At 38.5% G+C, this 14205-nt stretch overlaps 1 protein-coding gene across 1 annotated transcript in view; it reads left to right on the top strand.

Moving 5' to 3' along the window:
• Nucleotides 1–14205, top strand: part of LOC104828056 (serine/threonine-protein kinase TNNI3K) — an 89315-nt gene that overhangs the window by 14124 nt on the left and 60986 nt on the right. The window contains exons 6-10 of the mRNA XM_010561495.1: nt 4996–5094; nt 6579–6717; nt 12882–13026; nt 13118–13222; nt 13884–13978. Coding sequence (XP_010559797.1) covers nt 4996–5094; nt 6579–6717; nt 12882–13026; nt 13118–13222; nt 13884–13978 — 583 coding nt within the window. The remainder of the gene's footprint in view (nt 1–4995; nt 5095–6578; nt 6718–12881; nt 13027–13117; nt 13223–13883; nt 13979–14205) is intronic.

The raw sequence follows: 14205 nt of genomic DNA, 5'->3' as shown, positions 1-14205 counted from the left end.
ATGCTTGCCACTAATCATATTTTTATTTTATTAGATTAATTAATAAAGGAACTCTGAAAATCACATTAGATTCTTTAGATATTTTAGTGTAAGGCTGTACAGAGGCTAGCACTGGTGCAAAGACCTTAATTGTTGAAGTTGTCTTCTCATTTAAATTTTACCTTCTAAAAAGTCAATAATCATTGATCTTATTTCTTAGAGGATTTCTTATCCCTTGCCCTTGTCCAAAAGACAAAGTCCTTATGCAGTCTGTCTTATGTTTTATTTTGTTGATTCCTTCTAACCTTCAGAGTAGCTTAATTAATTGTCTTTGAAGTGAACATAATTGACTTCAATGTTCAAAGAGCTTCTGAATAAACCTTTCATAAAAGAATTTTAAGAAAAATTACAAAGTAAGAGTATTGTTCGAGGTGTTCAAAGTATTGTTTTGAATTAAAAATTGGTTATGCAAGGAAAAGGGGAGCAGTTGTTTCCCTCATTCTCCTGCCCAGGCCGCTGCGAGCCCAGCCTGGGAAGCTGCCGGCCACCTTTGTGGCCAGGCTGCCCAGATGGCTGATGCTCAGCCTGCTGTCGACCAGGGTCCCGAGGTCCTTCCGAGCAGAGCTGCTCCCCAACCAGGCTGTCTGCAGCCTGTGCTGTCGCAGTAGAGGATTTTGTGTTTGTCATTGCCAAACTTCGTATGGGTCCCGGTCCATTCCTCCAGCCCGTCTGGGTCCCTCTGGATGGCAGCCCCACCCTCACGTGTACTGAGGACATCATCTGATGTCCGCTGCTAACATGATGAGAGTGCATGCCATTGCTGCCTCCAGGACCATTGCTAAAGGTGTTAAAAAGGACAGGTCCCAGTATAGGCCCCTGTAGTACTCAACTTGATACTAGCCTCAAGGCAGAGTACAACTTTTTAACTGCTACCCTCCAAGCCCCATCATCTAACCACTTTTTCACCCACCTAGTTTAGCACCCACCCAGACCGTAAGATCTCAGCTTTGCTACAAGGATATTTGGGACACAGTGTTGCAGGACCATGCTGAAGCCAAAGTAAATGGCATCCACTGTTCTCCCCTCACCCCAAAATCCAGTCATTCTATCACAGAGGATAACCAGGTTGGTCAGGCAAGACTTACCCTTGGTAAATCTGTGCTGACTGTACCCAGTCACACTGAGGCATTGAGAAGTGCTTTCTCTGCAGCTTGAAAATTTCCCCTAGGTTACAAGCTGCACCTTTAGTCATAGTCTGCCTCTTGAGAATAAAAATCTTTTTTGGTCTTTCTATAAGAATTTAAAGCTCTTTTTGCATCAGAAATTTTCCCCTTACTTTCTGAAGTAATTTTATCTTTACACATGACTCCAGCATACCCACCTACTTGTAATGCCTATGACAATTTTCAGTGTTTTCTAAGATTCCTTTCTTCTTTCTTAGAAAGATAGCTTGTCTGTGAAGCTATCAAGATTGTCTCTGCACCCCTCTCATCATTTACAGTTGAGTGGAGTTTGCTTAATATGGCTCACAAAATTCTTTTTATCGGGAGATCACAAAGTAGCTAGCATGGTTGCCGTTTCTACAGCCTGGAAAAATGTGTCAAAATTCATCTGGTTTTATATTTATCATCAGAGGTGGATCCACATTGCTCAACACAGTTTTTTTCATCTTGAAGATCCACCTTGAAGCTTGAAGATGAATCTAAACTTTGAATTCCAGTTTCCAAAGAGATTAAGGAGAATTGGAGTTGTGGGCACATCCCTGAGTGTGTTATAGCCTCACAGTTGCATGCCTAAATTAAAACCAAACTGATCCAAAGAAGTTTCAATCATAGTCTTGTAAAAGCTACAGGTCCAAACATCTCTTTTCAGAGCCAACAGCTACAACTTCAGTTTTATGATAGTAGTTTGCTGAAAAATGTCTGAGACAAATCACTTGAAAGCCACCAAGCCATTAAATCACAGACTAACTAGCTCTGTGTTCCCCACCTCTGGTCCACCAAGCTACTAGTATACTGAAAATTGCCTGGACATGGGATGCACAACGGCAGGAGTTGGTTGTATTAACCAACCAGTCACTGGGCGTATTCTTTTTCTACTACCCAAACACATTAACACTCATTCAGTAAGTTCATGTGCTAAGGCTGTTACTGAGCTGCTCTTCAGCAGCCATAAAGGTATGCAGTTTCTCTAAAGACCTCAGGGGATCTTTCATAGGATTTTCTTTATGGACTCAAACTCTTCTTCAAGATCCATAGCAAAAGGATGCACAGCAAAAGGATGTCAACACACATAAGATTTAGCAAGGGAAATTCTGACTATATATAAAGGGGGTGAGAGGATCACAATGAGAGTGGTGCAGCACTGAAAGCTTTCCAGGGAGGATGCAGAACCTCCATCCTTGGAAGAAATCAAAATTCAACTGGACAAGGCCCTTAGCAACCTGATCTTTGAAATTAGTCCTTGCTTTTGTCAGGAGGGTGGACTAGACAACTCCAGAGGACCCTTCCAACCTAAATCATTCAATGACTCATTCTCTCTGTTTCTTTTAAATGTGAACTGTACTTTCCCTTGTGGCTGACCAGCTGGAAGGCAGCTTTGCAGAAATGGACCTAGGAGTCCTGGTTGACAAGAAGCTGAATATGAACTAGCAGTGTGCTCCTGCAGTAAAAGACATCCCGGGCTGCATTAGGAAGAGTGCTGCCAGCAGGCTGAGGGAGGTGATCATTCCTCTCTGTTCAGCACTGATGAGGTGGCACCTGGAGCACTGGGGTCCCAGAGAAGAGAGACAGGGACATACTGGAGTGAGTCCAGCAAAGGACTATGAAGACGGTTCATGGATTGGAGCATCTGACATACAAGGAGAAGCTGACAGAGCTGGGATTGTTCAGCCTGGAGCAGAGAAGGCTCTGGGGGGATCTTATCAATGTGTACAAATCCCTGAGCAGGAAAAGTAAAGAAGGAGCCAGACTCTTCTCAGAGGTGCCCAGTGACAGGATGGATGGCAATGAGCACAAGCTGAAATCCAGGAAATTCCATTTAAACAGAAAAAAAAAGGCTTTTTTACTGCGAGTAAAAGTGCTCAAACACCGGAACAGGTTTCCAGGAAGGTTGTGGAGCCTCCATCTTTAGAGGCTGGACAATATTCAAAACCTGACAACATGACCCTGAGAGACCCGCTCAAGGGGACACTGCTTTATGTGGGGGCATTGGACTGGACAAGGTCCAGAGCTCCCTTTCAACCTCAAAGGTCATGCGATTCTGTATTATCCGCAGAGTCTGGCTATGGCTGCTTGGGATGCTGTTCATCCCCAGGACTGCCTTTATTCAGGAGTCCTCTCACTCCTGCCAGATCCCACCTTCTTGCTTGCCACATGCTCAGAACTCACGTGTCTCTGGAGCATCACCACAGCAGCCAAAGACATGCATCAGCGTTTGTGGGGCTTATTTGTGATCTAGCTCACAGACAAAGCTCACTGCTTATCCCATTCGCATTAGAATTGCACCTGTCCCTGCCTAGTATGCTCCCAGGATACTTCTAGCTTCCAGAAAACAGTATCAGGCACAGATGGCCAACATTCCCCATCATTTGTACTCAGAGAAGTGCTGAAGAATAATTCCATAGGAACACAGAAATCCTCACCTCCTCCAGCCTGTTTTCAACACAAGGGCTTAGTCCTTGCAACGCTTAGGTGCCTCCTGTAATGTGCTGGACCTGTTGAAGCCCTTGGGTTCTGAAGAGAGAGAATTGGCCCTGCAGTGCTGCTGCCGGGGGAGGTTTACAGCTGATACCATGGTGAAATGGTTAAAACTAATGGGAAATAGACACACTTGAATATGGAATGGACCTTACCCAGAAAATGTATTCAGGCAGTCATATGGAAGAAAATTATTTCAATTTAAATTGCATACAGAAATAATTTCTGTACACTAATGTTGCTTGGTAACAGGGTTTTGTTCTCTGAGTACTTGAGAATGACAAGGATTTAAATGACTGGCCCCATTGTTGCATATGTGAAATGATTTGGTGGTCTCAGCTTAGATAGCAGTTGGCAGAAATAGGCATAATCACAGCTAGCATTAACTGGCATCATCAGTGGAAGTTTCACTGGGGAGGTACGGGTACCAATGGCGTAGCATAGAAGCTGGCCGTGTCCCCTATTTTGTCATTTCTTCTGATTGCCAGGGAGGTGTCTCCCAGTTGCTCACTGTACTGTGGGTGATTCACAGTCCAGCATCTTTCATCACCATTCAACTCAAAAATTAACATTCATCAAATTGATACGTAGAACTACTCAAATAATCTGTGGTACAAGCCCCTTAGCGTGCCTGAAAACTCCCTTGTGCTTCAAAAAAATTAGCAGCCCTTAGGCTTCAATATATAATCCAAAGTGGTTTCATTCAGACTTCTATTTTGACAGTTATTCAGAAAGTCAATGTTTGATAATTTGTAGCTGTCCAGGAAAACATTGGCCTCCTGAAAAACCAAAAAAGTGGAAATTTGAAAGAAAATAGCCCCAAAGGGCTATTATCTTCTAAAATACAAAGAAATCTTTACACACTGAGGGAATTATGCTTGAGGATTTACCTTCACACATTTACACTTAAAAGGATCTTTCATTTTGGTGTGGTGTTTTTTTGGTTTTTTTTTTTACTTCCTAAAACTTGATATGTTTACTGCTCGCTGTTCATAATGGTTAAAATAAAATTAAAGGTTATTCTGAGAAAATCCAGACAGTCATTTCTGTGCCTCCTACTTCATAAATCAGTCTCTTTACTGGCAAACAGATTTTCAGGCTTATTTATAAAGCATCAGTGACATTCAGTGTTCAGTTAAAGTACTGTAAGTTAATCACTTTCACATGTGGTACACAGTTCTTCACATTAATAGCTTACTTGTTTGGGGCTTTTTGCTTTTTTCTAAGCTGGTGCTGTAAGGTTTCAAAATCTTGTTTCACTGGCTGACCACATATATACAGTGCTTCTAATTGGAATTTTCTATTTGTTTCCTTCTAGGCTGTTGATATTCTTTTGCAGCATGGAGCTTATGTGAATGTTCAAGATGCAGTTTTTTTCACCCCGTTGCATATTGCTGCATATTATGGCCATGAAGAGGTAACTAAAGGGGGGAATTTCAGAAAGCTGAGAAGTGGAGCACCGAGGCAACTGTAGGTTTCATGTTAGATATTTTTGCTTTGCATTCCAGAGAATCCTACTATGAAAAGGCCTCATATACTGAAGTTACACTTCTAAGTCAATCTCTGATTGTTCTAAGAGTCTGAATATCAACAGGAAATTTCTACACTTTAACCCTCTGTGCTAGACCCTAGCAAAAATCGGTGTTTTCCCCTCTAGACCTCTTGAAACAAACGATTGCCTAGCTAGCTTTGATAACCTATAAACATACTTGGACCCAGAGGCATATTTCATTTGATGTTTATTCATCCCACATTTCAGAGATTGCATAAGGAATGTAAGTATACTTTCTTAAACCTGTCCAAGGAAGTGAACATCGCTTCCCAGTAATGATTAAATGGCAATTCTATTGGTTTTCCTCGGAATTCACAAACTAAATTGTGTCCACTTTTAAGTTAATGGAAAAAATGACCATTTAGAGAGCAGGATTTTCCATGAGGTACTGTGCACATGACAAGTCCAACTGTGCTTGCTTCATTCATACAGATCACAGCCTTATTGAAACATAATCTGAAGTTCTGACCAAAGCTGACACTGAACCTCCCAATTCTCTTTCTTTTACTAAAGTATAATTGACATATAGTTAATCTAGCAGTCCAGTCATTTGCCCTGAATAGCCCTTTTATATGAAATGTAATAATGGGTCTATTTTGGCTTACACAAGTCATTTCCTATACCTTTCTTTGGCTAAAAGCATGTATTCTGGGATATTTTCAAGTATCAAAGGATGACCTCTAGATAGAGTGTATTTTTCATTCCAGTGACATGTTACTTCAAGTGTATTGAGGAGTTGTAGGAAAAGCTTTTGAAAGAACAGAGTCCAGATGCACAGATGATTGAAAATGCTCTACTTCTGTGGCTGAGTGACAGCAAGGGTGTGAACCATGCATGTGTTCCTGAGATGCTTCTTTTCATATATATGTGCCTCATCATCCAGCAACATGAAGAAAATTCTTGCATGTTGGGCTGAGAGATTAGTTTGCTTATTTGCCACAAGCCACTTCTGAACAAATAGTCGCAGTCTTGTGAAATTATGCTAAAAGCTCATATGGTGCTCTTGTGAAAAGGCACACTGATCAGAAAGGAAGCTAACGCTCTGGCATTTGTGGACTTTCAGGGCATTTGCTTTATTATGCTGACTGGTCAGTTAAACAAATATATGTGTCTTGTGTCTAGCGTTTTACCACACATAACATTTTAGAGAATGAATGAGCACTTGCTTTTGAGAATTTTAATATTTTTATAGATATGTAACTTAAAAACTAGTTTTATGTTGAATCTCCTCTCCCTGTTTTATTACAGAGACGCCCACTTACAGTGTTACCTAATGCAATATTCTACCTGATTTTGTGAAAATATTTATCTTCATGTGATATTTTAATTATCCTTACTGAAATATTTAGGTAACCCACCTCTTACTAAAGTTCGGAGCTGACGTGAATGCAAGTGGTGAAGTTGGAGACAGACCTCTCCACTTGGCTTCTGCCAAAGGTTTTCTCAACATTACAAAGCTCTTGATGGAAGAGGGAAGCAAAGCTGATGGTAAGAAAAGATATTTTAAAAAATCAACTTTAACATTGTATTTTATAGACAGAGTTGGGCCTTGAATCTTGAATTTAGCTTCCTAACACGTACTCTGTGTGTGCTTGTATATCATCTTTGGGCACTTGAAATAAAAAGTAGCAGTTGGAGAGTTTTCTTCACTTCTTAAGTATGCTTGGTTTGTCATCTCATGTACGTTCTGTTTCCATTAAGAAGTTACAGGTGAAAAACAGCAGCAGAAAACAAAATTAATATACGGAGGTAGCTTACTATTGAGACATTCATCCAATCAGAGAACACATGACTGTGTGGTATGTATCTCCAATCAAAATTACTTAAATGCATAGTGAACTCCTAGTGAATGAGATACAGATGAAGGATTTTAAGTCAAAATTATACAGCAAGTAATTTAAAATAATTCAGATGAGAAATTGAAATGGTTCACAAACAATTCCACAGAAAACTGAATCTTTTTAGCACTTGCTTTATTATGCTTCACAAGCTTCATACACTTCAGTGTGCAACATTTTCCATAAGAGAAAGTATGTGTGTGAGAGACATAGTGGGTTGGACAGATACAAAAGTCTATTAGCATGCTTTTGGTATTCTGTGAAAGTTAGGAATCTGTGCATTCTTTTTACAGGTGATCTCACACTGATGCCAGTAAGACTATAACATTACAGTTCAGTGCTGTACATTTTGCATGTGCCGCAATTTAAAATATTTTCCATTGTAATTAATATTAGTATGGAACTAGTAGTACTGCTGAATTCTTATGCTTGCTCTTTTGTTCCCTCTCCCTATGCTGTTTCAGTAATGTAGAAGGCACAAAACATACCACACTCCAGCCTTATTTTTCCATCGCTGTGACACTTAGATCATAGGCATGTGCACACACTCTTGTGGCCACATCCTACAGTCTTATAAATGGTAAAACTTAGAGGTCAAATTTTATGCATATTATGATTATTAATGCAGAGATTCTTACACTCTAAACAACATTAAAATTATTTGGAAATTAATTTCTTATCCTCAGAATAAGATAAAGTTTTTTGAAAGGGAACAATACATTACTTGCAAAAGTACTGCTCTTTAATACATCTTTGGACTGCGTCATTATTCTTTTTAACTTATATCCACAATATACAAGGCAAAATCTCAGTCCCCTTGAAGTCTAGGGCAAAACTTCCATTAATGTCAATGGGATTAGGATTTTGCCTAGGCATATTACAATTCGATCATGGAAAAGCAGAACTGGAAAAACAAGAAACAAACAAAGCATTTGCTGCAAGAATCCTTTATGTTATAGAAAGAACAATAAGTTATCAAAGTTCTTCAGCTGCTGCTCCTCAAGTATCCTATTTGATGTCTGGTTCCAGTCTATGCACACAGCTATTCATGAACTAAAAACAATAGAGCATAACAGGGGAAGGTTAAAAATGGATGCTGTATAGCCACAGTTGAAAAGCATGTTAAATTGCCAGGCTCAGTACTTTCCTAATCTCACCTGGTCCAATACCCCACTGACACCTCTTAGTTGACTTCAGGAGAGAGGACACTCAAGTGGTCATTTTGCACAAGTTCTGTGTTCTCAAGCCTACAGTCTTTGGTGCTGACTCTGTAAAGCACTGTCATTCCTTAATAATTGTAAAAGCAGGGACAAGGGCCTGTGAGGCTTCGTCTTTTCTCAGCATGCCCAGCACTGCCAAATGCAGCAGCATTCATGTACCCCTGTTCCTACTCTGCTAGCGGCACGAAGACTGTGCTTCTCCCCAATTTCCTCTTCTTTGCTAGATTTTAAAAGTACAAATTTGCCATATTTTCTGTGAGTCTTGCCTACACTACACACATCCTACTTACACAGTAAAAAAAGCGTGGCGGGAAACAGCATGACTCAGGTTTCTAAGTACGTTTTTCAATAGTGAGCTCTTGATGTTTCAGTCTCAATGTGCATGCACTGAACTGATATAATTATAATAAAGAGGGGGAAAAGAAGAGATGTTCACTCACCATAACAAGGCAGTAGGAGGTTCACTATCACTTAGATAGTTTATTCCAAAAGGAAAAGAATCTGGGACACCATTTCAGATTCTTTTCTTTAAAATCAGAATCTTCAGCATCGGAAAAAGAAAAAGGAGACTGCAAGTGGGAAGTCTTTTATTCACAAAGTGGCACACTTTGAAACTTGGTATAAATACAGCAGCGGAGGAACAACTCTTAAATGCCTAGGAATGAAAGTAATTGGTGAAATAACCTGAAGAAATTTTGGCAGTATTCTGCGCAGACCAGTAATTGGTGTCATAAAGGTGAACTGTTTCTTTTAATATAACCTGACTCATTGATCAGCTCCAAGGCCATGGCAACTGAAGAAAAACAGTGACCACTGAATCAGACTGAAAAGGTCAGAATACTGCTGAAATATAGCAACATTTGCAGTCTAACAATAGCCAAAGTTCTTCTTCAACCCAACCACAATATATGAGAAAAACATAAAAGAAATATACTGCCCATGTATATATCATCACAAATGTTCATATTTTACATATGCATGTATATAACACCAGTATGTTACAAGTACAGTTGGTTCTCCAGATGCTAATCTCATAACTTGTTTTAACATAAACACTGTAGGGAAGGACTAAGTAAATTCTGTGTATTTTCAGAAATCACATAAGGTCTTTCAAGCACATTTCTTGAGGTATTGATCAGATTCCTTTAAGCTCCAAATTCTTTTTGAGATCATTAATATATCTCAAAGACCAGCATGCCATTACAAGCTGCTATCACTTAAAGTGCCTTAACTATCTTGAGATTCTTACAAACTGATTTAGCGTGGAATTTCTCATTTCTGTTTTTAACAACTTCTATTTCCTTCTTTCTTTTTTCATGCCTTTCAAACTCCTAGAGATTTTTTTTGCATTACTGAGTCAATATGATTGCTATCAACTTGAATTATTTATTCTATCAGGAAATTCAGTTTTATATTTTAGAGTATCCAAGTGGTATCATGGGGGTACAAAGTATCACTTCATAATTTTTGATTCATTCTTGTAATCTGGTAGATTTTTTCTAGCATAATTGTAATAAACAAAACAAAGAGAAGGGGTTTTTTCTTCAAGTAAAGTAGAAAAGGATGTTCATTACAACGAGAAACCATCAGTATTCCTAAATAGCCATTCTCCTTCCTCATTTAATTGGACAGAACTCCTTTTGTCTCTTTCTTGCTTTTCTTGTACCTTCACTGTACTCACATCCACACCTGACTTTTCTCTATACAGTTTCTAAGAATGAATATTCAGCAACACACGTTAGATCCAGATGACATGCTGGTTTTAGCAGTTGCTTGGTTATGGTCTTGACCTTGAGAGGCATGGTGTCAAGCAGCTGGGCCCTTTAGGTAATCCAAGGGGTACATGTTTGGGTCTCAGGGGGGGCTGACTTCTGAACCAAAGTCGAAGTCATCTGATTATTTGCTGTTTCGCAGTTTCACCTGCCACTTACATGAAGCAAGGTAAACTTGATCATTGAAAACAGAGCTGTGGTTTTTGCCTGTTATTATCAGCTGGCCTGATTGTATGGCCACACTTCTGCTGGTGTCCCAGCACTCCAGCAGAAAAAGGAATGGGCAAATGAAAGGTGGGGTTTTTTTAAGAAGTAGTAGTAATTTAGAATTGTCAGTATGTTCCACTCTTTTTTTTATGTTCCATTTCTCTGAAATCAGGGAGGGCCTGGAAATAATTGCTTCTCAAATGCTTGAATGTAGAGGTAGGACTTCTAATGTAGCTGTTTACATGACTTCTAAAACTGTTCCTTTCAAAATGAAAAAAAAAAATCATATTTAAAAAACTGTTTTATAGTCTGATGGGGTAGCTAAGAAACAGAATATCTACAAACTTAGAGAACCAGTTGGTGGCCAGGAAATAAACATTTCCCTTGCTTCACATAAGCTAAATGCTATTTTTTATTATTCTTCAAACTGGTGGTTCTGGAGGTTTCTTTCAGGGGCCACATGATATTAAATATATTCTTTTGTCTTTGTAATTCCCATGGTCTTTTAATAAAATTTGTTTGCTTTCAGGACTACTGAGCTGCCTAGAGTTGCAGGTCCTCTTTTTTCAAGTATCTTTGAAAATCACTGTCACCTCTGCCAAATACAATCAATTTTAAATTTAAAACCAGAGTCTGATATTAAAAATCCAGGCACATTCAATCATGATTCTCTGAATATTAAACAGTTATCACTCACTGGGACTTGGGCAATTTCCCTTATTTTTTTAAAACAGACTTGCACTGGCTTTTTTTCATCCTTTTAGTTACTGTAATGGTTTCACCTGTTACTTTCTACCTGCGTAATGTCTCAGTCCTAAGAATAATTTCTACAGTACTCCATTTTGTTCCAGACAAGAAGTTAGCATTTGCTCATTTTTACTGTTTGCTTGTGAGGCAAACTCAACTTTTAGACTCTGACTGCCATGACAGTTGTACTACCTATCCTTGATTTAATATAAAAATACTTTAAAATCTCAATTTGAAGAACTCTCCTGTACTCTTCTTTAGCAATTCCTGAATCAATATGATGTACTTTTTTGCCATAACTCTCTTCTAAAGTGTTTTTGACTGATTTTGGTTTGTTTTGACTCTGAACTTCTCCTTCTTTTTAAGACAATATTCCAGTTTACCTGTCATATTTAATTTAGAAATCAAAAAGCTGTCAATTAAAACAAAAACCGTCATCCCAGGTTGTAGTTATATATCCTTCCAGAGGCAAAGGAAATAGCTTGCAAGTATTTGACATAATTTCCAACTGCATAAACAAAGGAAAAGATGTATGTCTCCTTCCTTGCTCCACCTTACACCTTGTTGTATTGTGGAAGCTCATGGCCCTGAGGCCCCTGATGTCCTTCAGGCCATTCTGTGGGTACATATTCTAAAACACTGACATTTATTATTATAAAACTTTGACATTTATTCCCCTCTTATTTATTGCACTTCAAAATGAATCTGTGTCTGGTACCACATCATAATAAAAAATAAAGGCTAACATGTCACACAAATCTATAAAGTAAAGAATTATTTTAGAATAGAGGAATAAAACAGTTTTCTTTACTCCTTTTAATGTAAGACTGCTGGGAAGGTTTAAAACCTTCAGAAAGGTTTTAAAGCAGGGATTTATTTTAATTTTCATTGTTCTTTATACTCACAGAAAATCAAGAGAAGACAGAACCTCAGAATGTGTTTGGTTTACCCTTTGTCCCAACAGGGCTCAGCTATAGGAAAAAATTGTTCCCGAGAGATGTTTGCCAAAGCTGTGCTTAAAAGCCTGTGTAGAACAAGTTTGGACATCTCTAATGGACAAATTATTCCTTAGTAGTCTATTAATTTCTTGTAAACTGTCTCAAAGATCTGGTGCTAGACTGAAATAAGAATTAAATATTGCACAAAGTAGACTGGATTTGAGCAAATATGAGCAAAATGAAAACACTGGAAATCCAGACATTTGAATGAATTCTCCTCTTCCTTTCTTGCCTTTTATGCATTTATATTTTGACAGTGACTATGAAAAATATATCCTTATTGCGTCTCCTTTATTTTTTTTACATTTCTTTTTTGTCACTGTATAACTATATCAAGAATCCTTGATCCTGGTACTCAAGGAAGCTAACATAAACCTTAAAACCAACCTTCCCTAACAGCAACAATGAAGCATGTTTCTTCCTAGTATTTGTAATGAGTAGCTATAGTTCCATGCATTTGGAGTAAGCCAGTGGATTGCTTTCTTACATATATTAACTATGTATCTTACTTTTGCTTCACATTGTAATATACTGACAGCAGTTGTTCTGTTTAAGGGTCATATATAACTCTTGATTCATTCACGGAAAGCTACATCAAAACATTCAATACATCTGCTACCGGAAGAAAGCAATTATACCCTAAGTCCAAAAAAATCATCTTGACAGTGTACTACAGATGACACTGAGTAATGTAGTTTTGATATATGAAAGCTCACAGAAATTTCAATTTTAAAGAAATTGGACCATACGTATTTTAGCATGAGGTTTCAAAACATAAAGGCACAACACGTAAAGCTTTACTAAATATCAAAAACAAGCTGTGTTAAGCATAAAATACTTTCTTTGGTCTCTTTCTGGGTCAAATGGTAGTGAATGCTCAGGACAATGAAGATCACGTTCCTCTACACTTCTGCTGTCGATTTGGACACCATGAAATCGTAAAGTTCTTACTGCAGAGCAGCTTCGAAGTTCAGCCCCATGTGGTGAATATCTATGGAGACACACCTTTACATCTGTGAGTCACACAGAGAAGCTCTGTTTTACATGGTTTGGGCCTAATTAGAAAGCTGGTGTTGTTAACAACTCTTTACTGACTCCATCTTCAGTGCGTGTTACAATGGAAAGTTTGAAGTTGTCAAGGAAATAATTCAGCTCTCAGGAACAGAAAGTCTCACTAAAGAAAACATATTCAGTGAAACAGCTTTCCACAGGTGAGATGTTTAAAATGCCATTATCAACGTAATTCCACTTATACATGCATGCAATACAACACCCAAAATAACAGATGTCTCACCAACAGCCAGATGAGGAACAAAGCAAGCAGCGAGCTTGACATGGATGTGAAGTTTGGATCTTGAGATACAGGAGATGACATAGAGTAAGAGGCAGAACCAGACAGTGAATGGGGGGAGAGAGCAAGAAAGAGAGAGAAATGTAGGAAAGGCATCAGGTTCGTCAACATCTGGACAAATAATGGTTTCTCGTTCTGTCCAGTTTGGGAGCTGAGCTTAGAGCCTGTTCTGCCTAGAAATCTGCTGGAGTCTAGATACTCTAAATTAGAAACAAGGTGGCAGAACACAGTTTGATCATGATGCTACGAGTTTGGAAAGTGTTATTTAAGAGGGACTTTGCAAAATAGACTGTATTAATTTTGCATAACTGTGCAAAATTAATTTATACAACAATAATTAGAATGTTCCTGAAACAATGGAAATGAACATGCTTTAGTGGATTAATCATGCATTTGGATATTTCTAGAGATCCTTTATTACTACCTTTTTATCTCTGTGTAATTCTTTTTAAATTTCTGGCTACCCAAAGCATTTGTCCTTTTATGGACTATAGCGTTCACTTTTCCCTTTATTTTTGCAGTGCTTGCACCTATGGAAAGAACATAGAACTTGTAAAATTTCTTCTTGACCAGAATGTTGTAAGCATCAATCACCAGGGAAGAGATGGACACACAGGTAACATCATCATCCTTATTGTCTGTGAGTGCATATACTGGCACCAAAAAATGCGGAAGCCATACACAATCAGGATTTCCAGAGTAATTCCCATGGTAATTTGATGATCAGCATCCCATTACCTTTTAGACAGATCTCAACTCTTTTGAAATATGTTTTCAGGCAGGCATAGAAGTGGTAAGAGTTCAGTGAGGATGTCTGGTTCATTAGCTCGTATATGAGCAACA

Source organism: Haliaeetus leucocephalus, unplaced genomic scaffold (assembly GCF_000737465.1).
Source record: "Haliaeetus leucocephalus isolate CR32 unplaced genomic scaffold, Haliaeetus_leucocephalus-4.0 Scaffold147, whole genome shotgun sequence".
NCBI lineage: Eukaryota > Metazoa > Chordata > Aves > Accipitriformes > Accipitridae > Haliaeetus > Haliaeetus leucocephalus.
The sequence above is the reverse complement of the archived record's forward strand: the minus strand, read 5'-3'. Positions and strand labels throughout refer to the sequence as shown.